The 17,447-nt window shown below is 48.8% G+C and overlaps 1 protein-coding gene across 3 annotated transcripts in view; it reads left to right on the top strand.

Annotated features, from left to right (window-relative positions):
* Positions 1-4,245: 4,245 nt before the first annotated feature.
* Positions 4,246-17,447, top strand: part of AMOTL1 (angiomotin like 1) — a 49,632-nt gene continuing 36,430 nt past the window's right edge. The window contains exons 1-2 of one of the 3 annotated variants that reach the window (XM_009282129.1): positions 4,246-4,384; positions 6,807-7,686. In XM_009282129.1, coding sequence (XP_009280404.1) covers positions 6,866-7,686 — 821 coding nt within the window. In that variant the 5' untranslated portion in view covers positions 4,246-4,384; positions 6,807-6,865. Of the gene's footprint in view, positions 4,385-6,806; positions 7,687-17,447 lie in introns of those variants that run through there. The other 2 variants (XM_009282115.1, XM_009282122.1) reach the window with 2 other exon arrangements.

The raw sequence follows: 17,447 nt of genomic DNA, 5'->3' as shown, positions 1-17,447 counted from the left end.
GGGTGGCTTTTGGGTGGTGGAGGAGGAGCCGTATGTGCCAGCAGCGCGGGCTGTGCCGCAGGCAGTCACAGAGCGGTACCCAGGCAGGCAGTGGGGTGTGATGCAGAAACTCATCACTCGGGTGCTGCCTCAAGGTGTTGCCTCTAAATAGCAGCAAACTGTCTTTGCACAATGAGCATTTTTTCGTGTTTTACTGAAGGTGAGAGTAGTGGTACAGTTTGGCTGTAAGAAAACCATCTTCTCCGACTAGTTTTTTGAGGAGGAAATTTGCTTCTTGGGGATGCTGTTGTTGCTCTAAAACTGTGGCTTTCCTGTAATGTCACAGCAATGAGCTTCCTGTCAGGTTTTGCTTTAGATCCTTTTCAAAACCAGACTGAAGCCACATCAGAAACAGGAAATATTTAAGCATTGCTTCTCTGTCCCTGGGTCCTTGCTGACTGTCTGGTGTTAATCTTAGCAAATGATTCATTGAAATAGTTCTGAATCTTCAAATGAATTGCGCTGCTGTGTAGTAACCCTCCAGGATAATACGTCTGCTTCTGTATGGTGTAATGCATGTTTATCTTGAAAACAAATGAATTGGTGTCAGGCAATCACTTAGATGTGGGAGAGTCGGCAGAAATGCAGAAATGAAGGCCTGGAGCAGCTGCCCAATTCAGCAAGGACTGAACCGGGCCAGGAATGCCTTACAGAGTTGGCTATAAGAGACACCAGATATATGGCAATTGAAGAGGTGACGTCTATGGATTGGGCTGTATCCTAGCATGCTGGGGCCGAGGGGGCTGGGCTGGCTTTGAGAGGGGGAGAGGAGGGGGCATGTCACAGCCGGCAGCTGCCCGCAGGCACCTACAGAGGTGATGGGTTCAGCTCTTCTTGGCAGTGGCAGCAACCATGGTTTATGACTTAGGATGTTTGGGCTGGATGTGGGTAGAAAGCCCTTCCCCGGGGACATGTCCTTGGAGGGGTGATGGTCTCCATCCTAGGTTGCCCTCAACTGGCTGTTTACCTGCGGACCCTGGGCACCGCTGCTCTGGCACCAGGATTCAGTTTTAGGGATGGAAATTGCTTTTTTTGGCGAGCATCATAGAAGAATGGGCAGGTGTGGGGAAGGAGCAGGTGCCCGAGCATCGGAAGGGTGCCTTGCACCCCTGCAGAGCTGGGTGTAGCAAAACCTTTCCCTCCGGAGAGGGGAGCTGGGATTTGGGAGGTTCCAATAATAGCAAGGGGGGAAAGAAAAAAAGGCTTGTGCCTTGCTCCAAAAGGCTTGTGAGGCTTCACTAAGCTTTCAAGTGCTGTGTTATTGCCCGTGATCTCGATGGTGGCCACGCGCCAAGCACTGATCTTTCAGCAACTGCTATCTGTTTTACACATAAACTGGCTTTCTGTGCCAGTTACAGCTGACATTTTATTAAAACCTACCGTGAATGAACATAAAACATTGTTACATCATTTTTAACATCATAAAACATCATTACATCATTTTATGATGATAAAACATCAACATGGGTACAGCAAAGTGCAGTGGTTTCTGCCTGGGTCAGAGCTACTTGGTTTCAACTCCGATATAACAGAGATGGGAGACCGAGCAGTTTGACAGATGCCAGCGTTTACCAGTCCTTGTGATTATAGTACAATATTGCTTGGCCCCAGCCCCAGCCCCCAAAGACAAGTGGTTAGGTAAGAATTTCTGCTCTTATCACAGAAAAACCAGGTCTTTATTCTCCATTTTGTATCTTGGAAAATTTGAAAACATGACCCAAGGGTGCCTACAGACTCAAAACACAGAAGGCGAGTGTACAGTTTTAGTAACAGTTTTTCCTTTAAATTCTGTTTGGTGAATGGTGAGGCCAAGCTGGTAGTTGCTGGTTGTTCAGGTTACCTTTAATGCTTGAAACCGCTTGTCTTCCTTGGGTGTGTGGATTTTCTTTGTTTCACCCCAATCCACTTCTTATTCATAAAACAAGCCCGGGCTCAAAACTTTCTTGCTTCACACAGAATTCCTGATTCCAAGGCAGGACTGTGTGTGTGTAGGAGCAGTGAAGGGTGTCTTTAATATTATTCAGTACCAGAATAGGGTAATAATGTTGGAAATTAGGGTTCTTGAGATTTTTCTTGGGTCTGTATCAGCATCAGCACAAATTCCAGACCGGTCTACCATGCTCATTTTCACAAACATATTCGGCTTAGATCTACTCAAGTGAGCAATCTTTCCCTCTTGCTCTCTAAATATAGATAACTGCCATACACGTTCATGCATAATATAAATGGTAAAGTGATGAATTCATTAACATTTCACAGAAATGCCTATTTCCTCTCCTCTGGGCACAAAAGAAAATAGTATCGTCATGCCTGTAGAGAAGATGGACTGGATCCTACCGTCCACTACCCTCCTTCTGCCCTGCTCCATGCAGGGGCATGGGGTTAGCTATGACCTGTACGTAAGGAGGAGAGCAAGGCAACCTCTCCATGTGATATATGCCAGTGAGCATGCAGTTAGCCGAGCACAAACCAAGCAGTCAGGATTAATAAGTCCAGGTCATCTGTGGCCGATGTTTTTTTCCTGCAGAGCAGGGTGCTGTGGCTCCCTGTGCTCATGGGCTTCCTGCCCCACTGGGATGGACAGATGCTCTGATGGGACGGATGGATGCCCTGCCGGTGCCACTGCGAGCCCTCCACCTCCTGCCCGAGCATGTCCCTTGGCAGTGGCCGGTGCTAGAGGTCGATGGCCGTCCCTTAGTCTAAAATGTCTGGCAATGGGTGGTGTAAATGGAGAGCAATTCTGCCGTGTCCCCGCTGCACCAGGGTACTCAGGGCCAGGAGACACTCACCTTCAAGGTTTGAACCTCAAAGAGCCTTCTCTTTACAAAAATAAGGTAGTGCTCAGAAAAAATAAGTAGGAAGCGGAAAATCATAGAACAGCCCAGGTTGGAAGGGATCTCAAAAGATAATCTGGTCCAACCTTCCATGGGAAGGGGAGCCTAGATGAGATTATCTAGCACCCTGTCCAATCGCATCTGGAAAACCTCCAGTGATGAGGACTCTACCATGTCACTGAGGAGGTTGTTCCAGTGAATAATGGTTCTCACTGTAAAAAATTTCTTTCTTATTTCAAGATAGAACCTCTCTTAGTGCAACTTGTACCCATTACCCCTTGTCTTCTCCGTGTGGCACCTTGTGAAGAGCGAGCCTCTGTCCTCTTTGTAGCCGCCCTTTAAGTACTGGAACACTGTGATGAGGTCCCCCCCAAGCCTTCCCTTCTCCAGGGAGAAAAGACCTAACTCCTTCAGCCTTTCCTCATAGGGCAGGTTCTGCAGCCCTTTGATCATCTTTGTGGCCCTCATTTGGACCCTCTCCAGTCTGTCTGGGTCTTTCTTGAATTGTGGGGTCATGCCAATGTCATTCCTGTCTTAACACTGCTGTGATGCATTTTGTATAAGCTTGTTAAAACAAGCACTGCTGGAGAAAGCCATGCCTGAGAGCAGATTTAGGATGAGCCTTGTTGCTTGCCAGGAGAGCTTGTTCCTGCTCACTGATTGTGAAAGGGGCTGGGGGACTAGTCCAGCCATCGATGTCTGTGGGACACCGGAGTTCAGGCATGCGGCTCCTGTGCAGTTGGTATGCCGGACACATTCCTGTGGCTCTCCAGCTACATCGTCTTCTTACGGTATTAAGAACATCTGGACAAAGTGATTTACAAACTATCTGCCTTGATAGTGTTCGCTGTATTTTATGTTTCAGCAATTTTCTGTGTTGCTGAACTATTATTCGTGAGCGGATTTTGTGGCAAAGCCTTTCCCAGACTTCAGCCCTATTGAATGTGTGGCTGGGTCCTCACCTATCCTTCTTTCCTTCTTTTTACCCACTCCCTCTTTCACTTTTACTCTGGCTCTGTTGGCTTCATGTCCCAGGGCCGTGCCTTGATTTGTGAGTTTGTCACTGTCAGCTCTTAGAAGCCGGGCTGTGCCAGCCTTGCTTTGTATCTGGTCTGGGGACCTCAAAGGCCAGGCTGGATTGGTGCAAGGAACATGACTTGGTGGCTGCCTCTTGTTCCTCAGAGCTAATGGTGTTATTTGGGTGGTGAGGACAGCAGAGGTGGTTGGCTCAGTGGCCTCAGCAGGGCTTCTCAGGTACCTAACCACGCTCAAGAAAACATTTTGGACTTCTGTCATAAGTCATGGCTTTGTATTTTGTCATTCAAGTGGTTTATTTACTGACAACCCTTTCTTCTTTCTTGCAGGCTCCACATCTGTTTGTTACAAGCCTACCAGCCCAGTCCAGGTACTGGAAGACACTGGCTTTCTTTACCAGGATCACCAGTTATTTGCTGGCAGGCATGAAGTTTCTCCGCTAGCAGCTGAAGCAATCAGTGCCAAAGAAAAAGCTGGTAAGTGGGTGGCCATGCTTCCATACGAACCCACTGCATTTACTTCCAGGTTTTTCCTGAAGCATAAATTGAACAGTTTAGACCATTTACAAATAATACTTACGGAGTTGAAGGCCAGCTTCTCATCCTCGGTAGACTCAAAGGGGAGTTACCTTTGACTTGACTGTTAAACCCACCATCATTTGTCACCTGTGCTTGTGGAGGATGCAACGTTTCTGCTTGTCCTTCAGGACATGGCTGCTCTTCACTGCACAGCTGGACCAAGGTCCATAGCTTTTTGCTGATGGAGCAGGACCGCAGGTACCCTGTGGAAGGCACACTGTGGTCGATCCTTTTGGACCTCAACAATAGGCAGCTAAAGTACATCTCCTAGATATAAGGATGCTAACAGATATCTAGTACAGGGGTGAAAATCCTTGTGGTGTATGATAAAGAGCTGCCTTGACAATGTAGCATTGGCTTTTTCCACTTTCCACAGGCTTATCTCAGGCATAGTCTAACAACCTACACTGTGAGCTTTCTGGTACGTTAGGGAGGTTTTATTGCACATCTGCAAAAAAGTCCAGTATGGTGAAGCTTCTGTGCGCTGTGATAACACAAATAAAGCAGTAAGAGGTTGCTGTAGCTGCAGGGGCATATAAAGTAGATGGATACTTGTCTGTGCAACAGCCAGGTAGATGGAGATGTGTGTGTCTGTGCATCTTGTTGGCTCAAACAGTGTTCCAGGGAGCTGACAGACCCTCTGAAAGCTGGTGGCCAGGCTGCAACCCCAGTGAGTCAGGCTGGTAGGCAGATAACGTTGTCTCAGGGAAAGCAGGAGAGGTGTATCTCATAGAGCAGGCGTGGAGTGAAACAGCCTGGGAATCTTCTCTCTCCCTCGAGCCCCACAATCATCTTTAAGGCTTTGCCGCAGAAATGTTAGTGGAAATGACCTATTCCCATAGTTAAGAGTCGAAGGCTTTTCTTCCCCTCTGGCATCCGGGTTGTATATAAGTTATCCCACAGCATGTACAGTAACTGATGAAACCTCAGGGAAATACCAGACCTCAAGAGAAAGTTTGCCTTTTAACTACTTTCAAATGCCAAAAAACAAATGTAAGTACTTCTGACGAACTCCTCTGAGAATTGGAAACAGCAGGAAAGAGGGAGAAAGTTGCCAAGAATGACCTCAGAAAACTGAACTCAAAATGGCACCTCCTTCTTGCCTAGGGACATGGGAGAGCTCTGTCCAGAGCTGCGGGCTTATTCTCACTTTTGTTCACACCGGGGTCTTTCAGGAGCACCCCTCCGGGCTCAGACACTATTCAGACAGACATCTCCCAGGAGGGAGGGATCCCAGCCTCCCAGCCGTGGTTATATGCTATTAGATGCTTAGCTCCAGGCAAGCTCCACTGTGTATGTGGTGCAAAAATGGTACCATTGCCTCTGAATTACTTCATTAGCCTGTGTTAGGATTGTGTAGCTGAGCTGTCTGTGCTCTTTTTAAGATGCTGGCATTACATCTATGACCATAATGCCTTCCTTATACTCACCCAGCAAAATTACTAAAGTTAGTATTGACTCTCTTAGAAATACCGTTATTGTCCAGAAGGGAAATTGCAGTTTTAGGGGAAGATGCCAGAGCACAGAGTGTTCTTTAATGGCACTTTTAGGACCCTTTTATTTTCAGTGTCGTTTCACAGTTTTTCTGCGACACATTCTGTATTATATTTTGTCGTGGCAGGCAGTGCACTTTGGAGGGGATTTGACTCATCTGACTTTGGCCATTAAAAATGTAGCATCTCGTTTAGTATTGCCATGCAGGCTGCCTCTGTAAGCCATGCAAGGCATCTCCGGGGGGGTGGTCAAACACTAGAACAGGCTTCCTAGAGAGGTGGTCGATGCCCCAAGCCTGTCAGTGTTTGAGAGGCATTTGGACAATGCCCTTAATAACATGCTTTAACTTTTGGTCAGCCCTGAATTGGTCAGGCAGTTGGACTAGATGATCATTGTAGGTCCCTTCCAACTGAAATAGTCCTGTCCTATTCTATTCTATTCTAATCTTAGAAAAGACCGAATTTCCCTGTGATATCGCCTGTCCCTCTGTTGACTCGGGACGGGGTTCAGAGCCATGGGTATGGGACGCATGGAGTATTATGGAGGGGAGGGCAGGGAGAGGATGGGAGTATGTTTTTAGGGGCCACTGGAAACAGAATTAGGGATAAGCTGGCATGGGGGGACGAGCAGGGAGTGGTGCCCTGCCTCCTTTGGTGGCTTCCAGCCATGTCCCCTCTGCTCCCAGGGGTACCCTGGCAGGGCACTGCCCCAGGGGTGCATTCTGGGCACGGGGTCACAGCCGTGGGGTGTAAGAGGGAAAAAAAGGGGGGGAATCAGACCTCTTGGGCAGCAGAGCTAATGGCCGCCTCTCTCTTTCCCTGCCCAGCCGAGGAGGCCCTCTGCACCCTGCGCCCACCCAGCTTCCGCCGGGTCCCAGAGGCAGAGATGCGAGGGGCGGAGGAGGTGGCAGCCGGCACCGTCCTGCAGCGCCTGATCCAGGAGCGGCTGAGGTATGGCAACCCCAGCGAGAACATGAACCTGCTGGCCATACAGCACCAGGCGACGGGCAGCGCCGGCCCCTCCAACAGCACTGCCAGCACTCTCTCTTCCGCAGAAAACCTCACGCCCGAAGAGCCGCCAATGGTCCAGCCGTCGGGGCGGCAGGAACCGCAGGGGCAGGAGCACCAGGGGGACAGTGCTGCGATGGAGAAGCAGCCCCGGGCCCCGCAGCCCCCACACGGCACCGAGGAGCTCCCCACCTACGAGGAGGCCAAGGCGCAGTCTCAGTTTTTCCGAGGCCAGCCGCCAGCCACTGCCGCTGCGCCGGGTTTTTATGGTGCATCCGGCCAGAAGTCCAGGACAGAGGGGAGGCCGACGGTGAATCGGGCCAACAGCGGGCAGGCGCATAAGGACGAGGCGCTGAAGGAGCTGAAGCAGGGTCACGTCCGCTCGCTGAGTGAGAGGATCATGCAGCTCTCGCTGGAGAGGAATGGGGCCAAGCAGCATCCCCCGGCCCCGGGGGGCGGGAAGGGCTTCAAGGCGGCCCCACCGTCCGGCAAGGCCACAGACCCGCGGGGCCCGCCACCTGAGTACCCCTACAAAGGCAAGGCAGTGGCCCCCGTCAGCAAGGCGCAGGAGCATGGGCTCTTCTACAGCGAGCAGCCAGCGCAGGATGTCCTCAAGGCCTCCTACGCCGCCCCCCAGCCCGCCCGGGCAGAGGAGGCCCTCGTCCGCTACCAGCCGCCCCCAGAGTACGGGGTCAGCAGGTAATGACCGTCAAGGGGGGGGGGGGGTCTGGCGGAGGGGCCTGATCCTGCCCTCGCTGGAGGAGCCGGCTTCTGCGGGGCTTGGGCCTCGTGTAGACGTGGCCCCTGTGAGCTTCAGCCTCAGGCACGTGGTGGGGACATCACACCCCCGCGGCCGGGCCTGCACGGGACAGCTGGTGGAGGCACCTGCATCTCCAAGAGGGCTATACAAAGCATATACACCGCTTATGCCCCACTTAAATCTTCCCAACAGAGCTCACGTGGGGCTTTCATGGTGCCGGGCCTCCCCACGAGCATGGGTTTATTCCAAGCACATTAAAAATAATCCGGGGTGTTTACTCATTGCGAGCTGATCCCTGCGAGCGGCGCGGGTCCTGCCTAGTGCCCAGGCAGTTTTGCTGCCTTCAGAGGCGAGCCCGTGCGTTAAGGGCTCCCTTTTCCTTGCTGTACCTAAATACAAGTGTTTCTCTGTCTCATCCCTGTCTCTTTGACTGTTCAGACAGTATTTTGCCGGATTTGGAAGGCTGGTGTTGTCTGGTGTGATTGTGGGTGGTTTTCGTGTTGCATGTTGCCTCATTAGGACTTTTCTGACCCCAAAATCCCCAGAGGTTTTGTCGGCGTCGACTTAACTTGCCTGCACTTATTTTGCCACAGCGCAGGCACAGCGAAAAGATGGCGCAGCTGACCCGGCTCTTCCTTTCTGAAATTTGTAAGGCATGAAATCAGGGGGTGAATGCTCTGCCTTCCTGTGTTTGCAAAAGTGACAGGTTTCGTGTCAAGATGGGGAGGAACTTGGAGCGTGGCTTTCATGAATGTTGCAAGGCAGTTGTGACAAGCGGAGGGCCCGCGCTGAGTGCCGCTGGCCTTCCTCCAGCTACACATGTGTTTTGATTACCAGCCTACCACTGTGCAGAGTTTGTGCAATTTTTTTCAGAGCGAGATGATATTTTTAAGAGCTCAGCGAAAATCTCTGTTTATGCTAAGAAACAGCTATACAAACTTGAGGGCAACAGGCTCGAGCTGGGGCCATGCTCTGCCGCAGCCATTTGCGGTGCTAACAAACATCTCCGGCACCAAGCAGATTCATCCCCACAGAAAAGGAACTGGTTTGGGTTTTTTTATTACTCTTAGAAAATACTGATTCAATACCCACAGAGTCTGTTGTGCTGAGTCCGTGTAAGCGAGCGGACCTGAGCGCTGCATGCACTGCTGCAGCTAACCAGGAATGGCATTGGTGTCAAGTGGGAAGCCCTTTGGGACCAGTTTCAAAACCTTGTCCAGGTGCCTGATCAGCAAGGTTAATGCTGAGAAACCCCTTGATTTCAGTGCAGCTTTCCACACTGACAGCGCAGGCCAGCCCACAGCCTTATCCCAAGGTGCTGCTGGATCACCCCAGCAGTTGTGGGGAGAAACCCTCTGGCTCGTGATGGTGCTTACTGCTCATTCCTGGTAAGGCAGCATGGTTTAACCGCCAAATCACACTGCAGAGGGGATGTCTGCTACCCCGTGTGCTGTTTTCTTTGCATGACGGTGGAGAAATGTCCCTCCTGGCAGGTTCAGGGGCACCGGGGGGATGTGTTGTGCAGCAGAGGACTGGCAGCGTGGCAGAGCAGAGCCACTGCGGTGCAGACTTATTAAAAAATCTTGGGTGGTGTCTTTCTTGCAGCTCAGCAAGGGCCTGAATACCTCTCAGTCTGCATATATTCCTGCTGGCTACTCGAGCACGTGTTTCCAGGGGTCGGGTAGGAGATTGGCATAGCTGGGGGGTGTTTCATGAAAGCTAGCTTTGGTCTAAGGTGTATGGTCTCTCTTGTGCTTTCTCTAAGGCAGTTCTGGGTCCTGGTGTGCAGACAGGGATTTTCAGGTCCTTCTTAGCTCCTTTCACACGGTGCCTGGATTTTGGGGGATGTTTCCTGCCTACGTGTTCCTGCTGGCTACATTTTAGGCGGTAATTAGCACTAGCAGGACAGTTGCTCACTTGCAGACTGTATCTTGTGCCATTGCTTTGCACAGCGCCAGCGGCTTGGGGGACATTTGGCTGCACAGGAGATGTCAGCAAGCAGTGGTCTTCATCCTCATCTCAGGCTTTTTTCTGTGATATTTTGTGATACAGGAATGTCAACCTTTCACTTTGCTTGGGCGCAGTGAAATATTCACTGTTGGCATTACCCAGACTTGTTCTTAATTGGTATGAACTGGTTTGGTTTCTTCTCCTGTGCCATATCCCAGCTTATAACTGGCCCCATGGACTGCAGGATCCCCTTAAGGCCCTGTTATCTGGGAAGATTTGGGTGACAAAAGCCTTTAGGAAGTGGCAGTAATCCCAGTGTGCTCATCACTTGCCATTTCTCTGTCTGCAGTAGCTCTGCTCCGGTGCATCCCCGCGCATATCTTGGGCTGCGTCACAGGATGGGCTTGCCCAGGTCCGGAATGAGCATGGTTAAAATGCAATTTCACAAAATGGCCTCTGCCCCAAATATTCCTCTCTATGGAGAGGGTTAAGGCAGGTTACCTGTCCGGGGAAGTCAGCCCCATCTCTGCTGGAGGACTTGTCTGGGCGGCAGCCCCTGAGCATTGCTGGAGGAGAGCCAGGGGCTGTGTTACACTGCTGGGTTGCTCCCAAGCACAAACCTTCCTGTGCCTCTGCTCTTGCTCACCGCTTCCTCCCTTACCTGGGCTCTGGGGAGGCTCCCAGCCAGCCATCTGGGATGGAGGAGCTTGATAAGAGAGATTGAGGTAGGGGACTACCTGGTTTCATAAGGTTAATGGAAGAGAAGGGTTTGGAGAGGCTGTTTTTTCTGTTAGAGGAGCAAGCGAGGTGAGAAATTCCAGCTTTCATCTCGTCAGGAGGGCCTGGGAAAGAAGCTAATGGAAATAGAGCTTTTCCCATGGTCAGATGGGAATCTCATATATCCCAGCATCTCCTTCCCTCTGTCCTGGCTATATCTGTTCCCCCGCCCATCCATCCTGGCATCCTCTGGACATGGACTGTTCAAAAGGCTTCTGCCTTCCAGAAAAGAGAGGAGAGAAGCACAGAGCTGCATCGGTCCAGAGGAAGCACCCACAGATGGTGGGTGGGATGGAAAAGACCTGTAGGGTCACCGATCCCCCACTCCCCCCCAGTCTTTCTGTGATGAGGGAAATGTGGCTGGAAACCCACAAATGCTGGCAGGGAGCTGTTGAAGGAGATGGGATAGCTGCAGCTGCTGCTTAACTTGCTTTTGGGTTGGCTTGATGAGGGAAATGTGGCTGGAAACCCACAAATGCTGGCAGGGAGCTGTTGAAGGAGATGGGATAGCTGCAGCTGCTGCTTAACTTGCTTTTTTGGTTTGGCTTTTTTTTTTTTGCACGTGGCTGGTTTTAAAGGGAACATTGCCTTTATAATCACCGTGGTGAAATCTCACAACTTTACTGTAAATCTCAAGATATTTGGTGTTGTCCTGAAGACCTCCTAGAGTCATATGATGCTGCAGTAATATCAGCATTTATATAAATTAGACTTGGTGACCTCTGCTTTATGGACATCACAGTTGCAGAGCAGAGCTTGAACCCTGAAGCTTAAAAGGCCAAAAAAACAGAAGGCAAATAAAAAGGAACCGATATTTGTTCCTGTTTTAAAATATCAGTATTTTTAAGCCAGTTGCATGATGCTTGGGGCCCTGACTCATGACTTCTGAATGCTTTAAGTTGGCCAAGTGTAATAATCTTTAGAAAACCTTTCCTTTCCTAGATATGCAGCTATTCCTGAATGGTGTCTTTGCTAACTTTCCTTAGGTGCATGTTCAGAGAGCCATAGCTTGTCAGGTAAAAGGGCTTGGAAATAATCTAATTTAGTGTTTTGCACAACGCTGTGAATTAACACCAGTTTGTGAAACATTCAGTCCTGGTGATTATAACACTGTCTGGAGAACCCATCACAGCCTTTACAGATTTGTTCCACTAGCTAATTGCCATCTCTGGCGCAGATCTGCATCTTAGTTTTAGCCAGTATTTTCTAGTTACCAGTTGGGATTTTGCAATATCTTTGTCAGATACAGTGACGAGCCCTGTGCTGTCTGTCCTTTAATGTGTTTAACAGATGGAGCCTGGAGCCCCATAATTATTTCACTGTTGTCAAAACCCCTGTTTTCACTGCAGAAAGCCAACCTGGACACCGTTGCAGTACCAGCTGAACCAGAGGCTAATCAGATAAAATATCACCTCTGCAATGCGACTCAATGTTCCTCGTTTATGTAGCTCATTAATACTTGCTGTTTCAGATGTTGGCACCCTGGGAGCTCCCCATCCACCTTGTTATCCGGTCAGGCATGTGAGGGTAGTCACAGCCCAGGATAGGATTTCCCACCCTTTTAATGTAGCTTGCTGTATTTATTCCTGGGTGGATGAACTTGGATCTGCTCAAGTCCATATTGTTTCTCCGTGCCCTGCTTAAGCAGTGATCCAGATCACCCAGTGCAATGAATCCCCTTCATTGCTCCCAGTGGCCCTTGTCAGATCCTGGTGTCTTTTATCCAGAATGATTTCGTTCTCTGCACCGTTAATAAAAAGTGTGTATGATGCAAATGAAGCCTTGAACTGGAAACACCACTGCTTGTTGAGGAGACTTCATTCGTGGCTACATGCAGAAGTCAATCATGTAGGCACCTTTTAATTCTGATTTAATCCATGCATTTTAAAAGACGGCATGCAACTGAAAAATAAATCTGGGCTGTTTTTAAAGATATCCCAGTTTTTTATGTGCCTCATAAAATTCCACCCTGCCTGGATGTAGAAGCCTATATTTAACTGCCAGAATAGTCTGTAGCTTCTCTGGTTATTTGTGTATTAACCCCCCCCACATTACCACTGTTTTCAGACAACCTGTTGAAATTTACTCATTCAGCCATATGTCTGTGGCCGCTGAGGGGACTACAAGGAGCTCCTTTTCCTCCCCAAGACACCCCAGGCAGGCGGGCGTGCTGGCAGCGTGGCCAAGCCAAGGGATGTCACGCCCAAGCTGACTTCTGCTGGCGTTTCTCTGCGAGGATAGCCCAAGCGCGAGCGTGGGTCAGAGGCTGCGCTTCCAGCTGACATGGATGCTGGCAGCCCTGCAGAAGAGCTTCGTATCCTCTCCTTCCGGTCTAATCTGCCTTTCATTAAAATAAATGGAAGGGAAATTAAGCCATACCCACAGCTTGGGTGATGCCCATGTCATTTCTCCTTACCCTTCTGTGTTATTATTCCGGTTGGTTCCTCTAGGAGTGCAGAGGTTGAGGAAGGCACCTTTTCCTTTGCTGAAAATCAGCTGGGCTTTAGAAGGAGTATTTATTCTGGGTGTAGATCCCTATGAAGAAATAAGATATCCTGTCCCTCTCTTAACTACGGAGGACATGTTTAATACAGTGTGTGTCTTTTCAGATGATAATTTTGCCCTACAAATCTTGATGTAATCACCCCTGAAGAGGCCAGGCCAAGTCTTTCTAGCACTAATAAGCTTCACTAACAAAATAGTGAATTCTAGAGATGTGATTCCAAGTCTGCAAAATGGTTTTTGAAATAAACCTTTGTCTTTACAAGGTGCTGCAACTGTTGCTGATTGCATAAACCAGAGGATACCATGAGGGCTACGTCTTGGCTATGGAAAGTCTTCTCCCATTTCTGCTGTATCAGCATTTAATGATGGGTCTATAACTGTGTTTCCTTACACCATGAGCATTAGACTGGGCTTACTGACTTTCCCAGGATCCTGTCTTTTTCCCCCACGGTGACAACACTGATTCCTCTATGTTATTCACAGCTACAAAGAATAGCATTTGAAGTCTGCTTCATAACTGCAGAAATCATAGCTGAAGTCAGGTAGACATCTGGGTCTGAGGTTAGTATCCAGACTCAAGGCTCCTGGTCAGTGGGCAGGAATAAGCACCTTTCATGCACTTTTACTCTTATTGTAAGGTAAAAGCCTAAGGCATCTTCAAAGATCTGCACCCCAGAAACGCCTCTTTCTCTTTGCTGACTCAGCTGGAGCATCCACAGTAGATGTGTGAGGTTGTGAGATGAAGTCCCTTGGGAGAGTCTTTGAGAGATGAAGTAGGCCAGTCTGCCCTAGAGGCAAAGGAAGGCAGAGCATTCAGAGAAAGATGAGCTAAATAGGTTAGAGGAGGGCATTTTAATTATGACTGTAAATGCCATGGTATGTTGGAAACAAAGTCCTTCCTCCACTGGCCACCCTTCATCCCTACATAGAGGAGAGCTGCATTGTACCTGTAGCAGGGTAGTGGTGAACTTTCCTTTCCAGAACATTTACAGGCATTTTCATTTCATTACTTCCTTATACTGCCCTGCTTTATTGAGCAATAGCTCTTCTATATTTACGATTTCCTGGTGGTCAGCAGCAAGTGGACTTCATCATTAATTGTCCTTTCAGGGTTTCTTATTCCTACATACAGCTACAAATTCCCCCCAGAATTCCTCTATGTTGGTCATTCTTCCTTCCAGGGGTTCCAGTATAAGAGATGTATTAAGACCATGCCGAAATTTGGGGGCTTGAGTGGCCTTGCTGAATTCTGAGGAGTTTCTCATGAAAGTGAGGTCCATGGTCAAGCATTTTGCTGAAGACACTGTATTGCAAGCTATATATAGCAAGGTATTACATATATCACAAGCTATACATCACTTAAAAGAGAGAGTGCAGTCTGGTGACCCTAGCATGGTAGCCCTTGAAAAGCTCCCATATACTTCTGCAATGCAATGCAAAGAAGAAAAAAAGAAAAAACTAAGGAAACCAGCTTTTAGAATAGGGAGAAGTAGGAGCCCTACTTCTACAAAAATGTCAACAAAAAAATATGTTTTCAATAGAAACGTAGCTGCAGTGTTGCAGAGATACCCAAAACTCATAACGTTACAACAGTTTCATGCTTTTAAGGACGATTTTCGATGAAAACGTGTTTGACTGGAAGATTTTAACCTGCTTTAATGCAGAGTAAGATCAACATTTAAAATACAGTAGAAGCATTTTGAGAATGTCATTCTTTACTAAGTCTGAAGGGGTTCAAGATAATCCTGATTGCTTCATTTCTTTGGAGCTTTATGTGAGTGGTTGGATGTGAACTAAGCTGATGTTACAACTCTCCTATTTCTACAAATGTTGATTTGTTAGTATGAATCGCTCTGTTGATTTTATTGCATATACACTTGGCGATTTTGCAGTAGGCTTAATCAGAATGAAATTGGGACAGATTAAGCGAGTCAAAGGAAAGTCAGAAATGTATTCATTATGTTGAACAGACACGCTTCAAGGGATGTAATGTTGATTTTGCTGGTTTAGTTTCCAAGCTGGAAAACACTTTGGAGAGTCTCTCCTGTGGCCCTGGCTATTGAGAATCTGGTGCCTGCTGCTGCTACAGGGTGTAAATCTTTAGCAGCTCAACAAGTGGTTTGTAGTTCAAGAAAATGGAGATCCCGGGGAGCTTTCCTCCCTCTGTAGTGTAAAGCTAGACAGACCAAAGTGCATGTGAAAAGGTCAAATTGATGGGAGGTTGCGATTTCCTAAAAGTACAGTGTCAGGAGTTCCTGCAAGTGTTTAAAGGGTGTATCTACGACCAAAGAATGTACTACTTCATTATGAAAAAGAAAAATTGCTATATCTCCACTGGTTTAGATTCAGAGATCAATTTAATTATATTACACTAAGCTATTCCCATAAAGAAGTGAGAAAATCTGTACCTGTTGCAAATCTGTGTCTTTGTAGTGATATAACTGTGTCCAGACAGCTGGGCTTTTACTTGCATAAAATCAGCTGTGGCCTTTATTTTGGTAAAGACAAGCAAACTCACACTTAGCTCAATTAATCACTGTGGTAAAACGCGCAAGTGCAGACTGGCTGTCAGCAGCACTGAGGAGGTGCCGCGTGCTTGGCTGTGTTTGCACATGCTTGTGGAGCATCTTTTGCATCATGACATCTGTTGCTCCACTGCTCATGATGTTCTTTATTGTTCAGATTTTCGAGCAAAAAAAATATTCCAGTCCCACGACGGGCATGGGGTCCCTTGTTGGGATTTACACACTGGGGCACCAAAAGAAAGGGGCACTGTGGAGATGGTGTGAGAGCTGTGCTCATGGTGGGCTGTCCTTGTGATTTGCCGAGCAACTCGGCACAGGGCTCGCTGGGCTCACTGGCTCGCATGGCCTCAGATCACCAGGTACTGCTAGGAGACGTGGTTTTGGTCTCAGGAAGGTAAAATGAGCCCTCCAGGTCAGTGTGGCCCCCCAGGGCATCCTGCTGTGAGGTCCTAGCAGCAGGCAGAAGTGGTGAGGCTGGAGAGGGAGTAAACTCCAAAGGCAGGTGAGCAGGGAGCAGCATTTTAACCCAGTGCCAGTGTCCGGAAGCTCTGGGGCTACGTTGTGCACACCGCTTTAAGGGGATTTCAGGGGGAGTCGTGACTGCTTCTTTTTGCAGCCCTGGGCTTTGCTGAGCACCATCTGAAGGCTACAGTGCAGATACACCAGCCAGAAAGTCAGCTTGGGGGTGGGGGTGAATGCTCCTTTCCTTTCTGATGACAAATGCAAGAGAGCAAGGCAGCCTAACATCCTGAATTAAAATGATGCATTCCCTGTTGGAATGCCCCCCCATCATTCCAGGCCATGTCGAGCACCACAGCAAATCACTGCAGTCAGCACAGAGGAAAGAGCTGCGGTAGCATCCTCTCCTCTGGCAGAGCGGGATGTTTTTTGACTCCAGCTAGTGTGGCGTTCGGTGAGGGGTGTTTTTGCATAGCTGCTGCAGTTTCCTTTTTCCTGTTTCTCCATACTGTCACATTTCTGCTGTGGTGTGCGCCATGTGGGCACAGGGATGGATGAGTGGGGCCAGCACGGGCAGAACCTTCACCAGCCATGACAGATAAAACTTTGCAATGTTATTCCTGGGAGCTATGTCAAAACATATGGAAGACAGAGAGGTGATTAGGGACAACCAACATGGCTTCACCAAGGGCAAATCAAGCCTGACTACTTTAGTGGCCTTCTACAATGGAGTGACTGCATCAGTGGATAAGGAAAGAGCTATGGATGTCATCTGGCTAGACTTCTGTGAGGCCTTTGATATGGTCCCCCACAACATCCTTGCCTCTAAATTGGAAAAATATGGGTTTGATGGATGGACTGTTAGATGGATAAGGACTTGGCTGGATGGCCATGTCCAAAGAGTTACAGTCAATGGCTCAGTGTCCAAGTGGAAATCAGTAATGAGTGGTGTCCCTCAAGGGTCATTACTGGGACCAATACTATTTAATATCTTCATCAGTGACATAGTGGGGTGAGTGCACCCTCAGCAAGTTTGTAGATGACACCAAGCTGAGTGGTGCAGTTGATTTGCCTGAGGGATGGGATGTCATCCAGAGAGACCTTGACAGGCTTGAGAGGTAGACCCGTGCGAACCTCATGAAGTTCAGCAAGGCCAAGTGCAAGGTCCTGCACATGGGTCAGGGCAGTCCCCAATATCCGTACAGGCTGAGCAGAGAATGGATTGAGAGCAGCCCTGCAGAGAAGGACTTAGAGATACTGATGGACAAGAAATTGAACATATGCCAGCAATGTGCGCTCACAGCCCAGAAGGCCAACTGTATCCTGGGCTACATCAAAAGAAGCATGACCAGCAGGTCGAGGGAGGTGATTCTGCCCCTCTACTCTGCTCTGGTGAGACCCCACCTGGAGTACTGTGCCCAGCTTTGTGGTCCCCAGCACAAGAAGGACGTGGACCTGTTGGAGCAGGTCCAGAGGAGGGCCAC

This window comes from Aptenodytes forsteri, unplaced genomic scaffold, assembly GCF_000699145.1.
Source record: "Aptenodytes forsteri isolate BGI_AS27 unplaced genomic scaffold, ASM69914v1 Scaffold75, whole genome shotgun sequence".
NCBI classification, from domain to species: Eukaryota; Metazoa; Chordata; class Aves; order Sphenisciformes; family Spheniscidae; genus Aptenodytes; species Aptenodytes forsteri.
The sequence above is the reverse complement of the archived record's forward strand: the minus strand, read 5'-3'. Positions and strand labels throughout refer to the sequence as shown.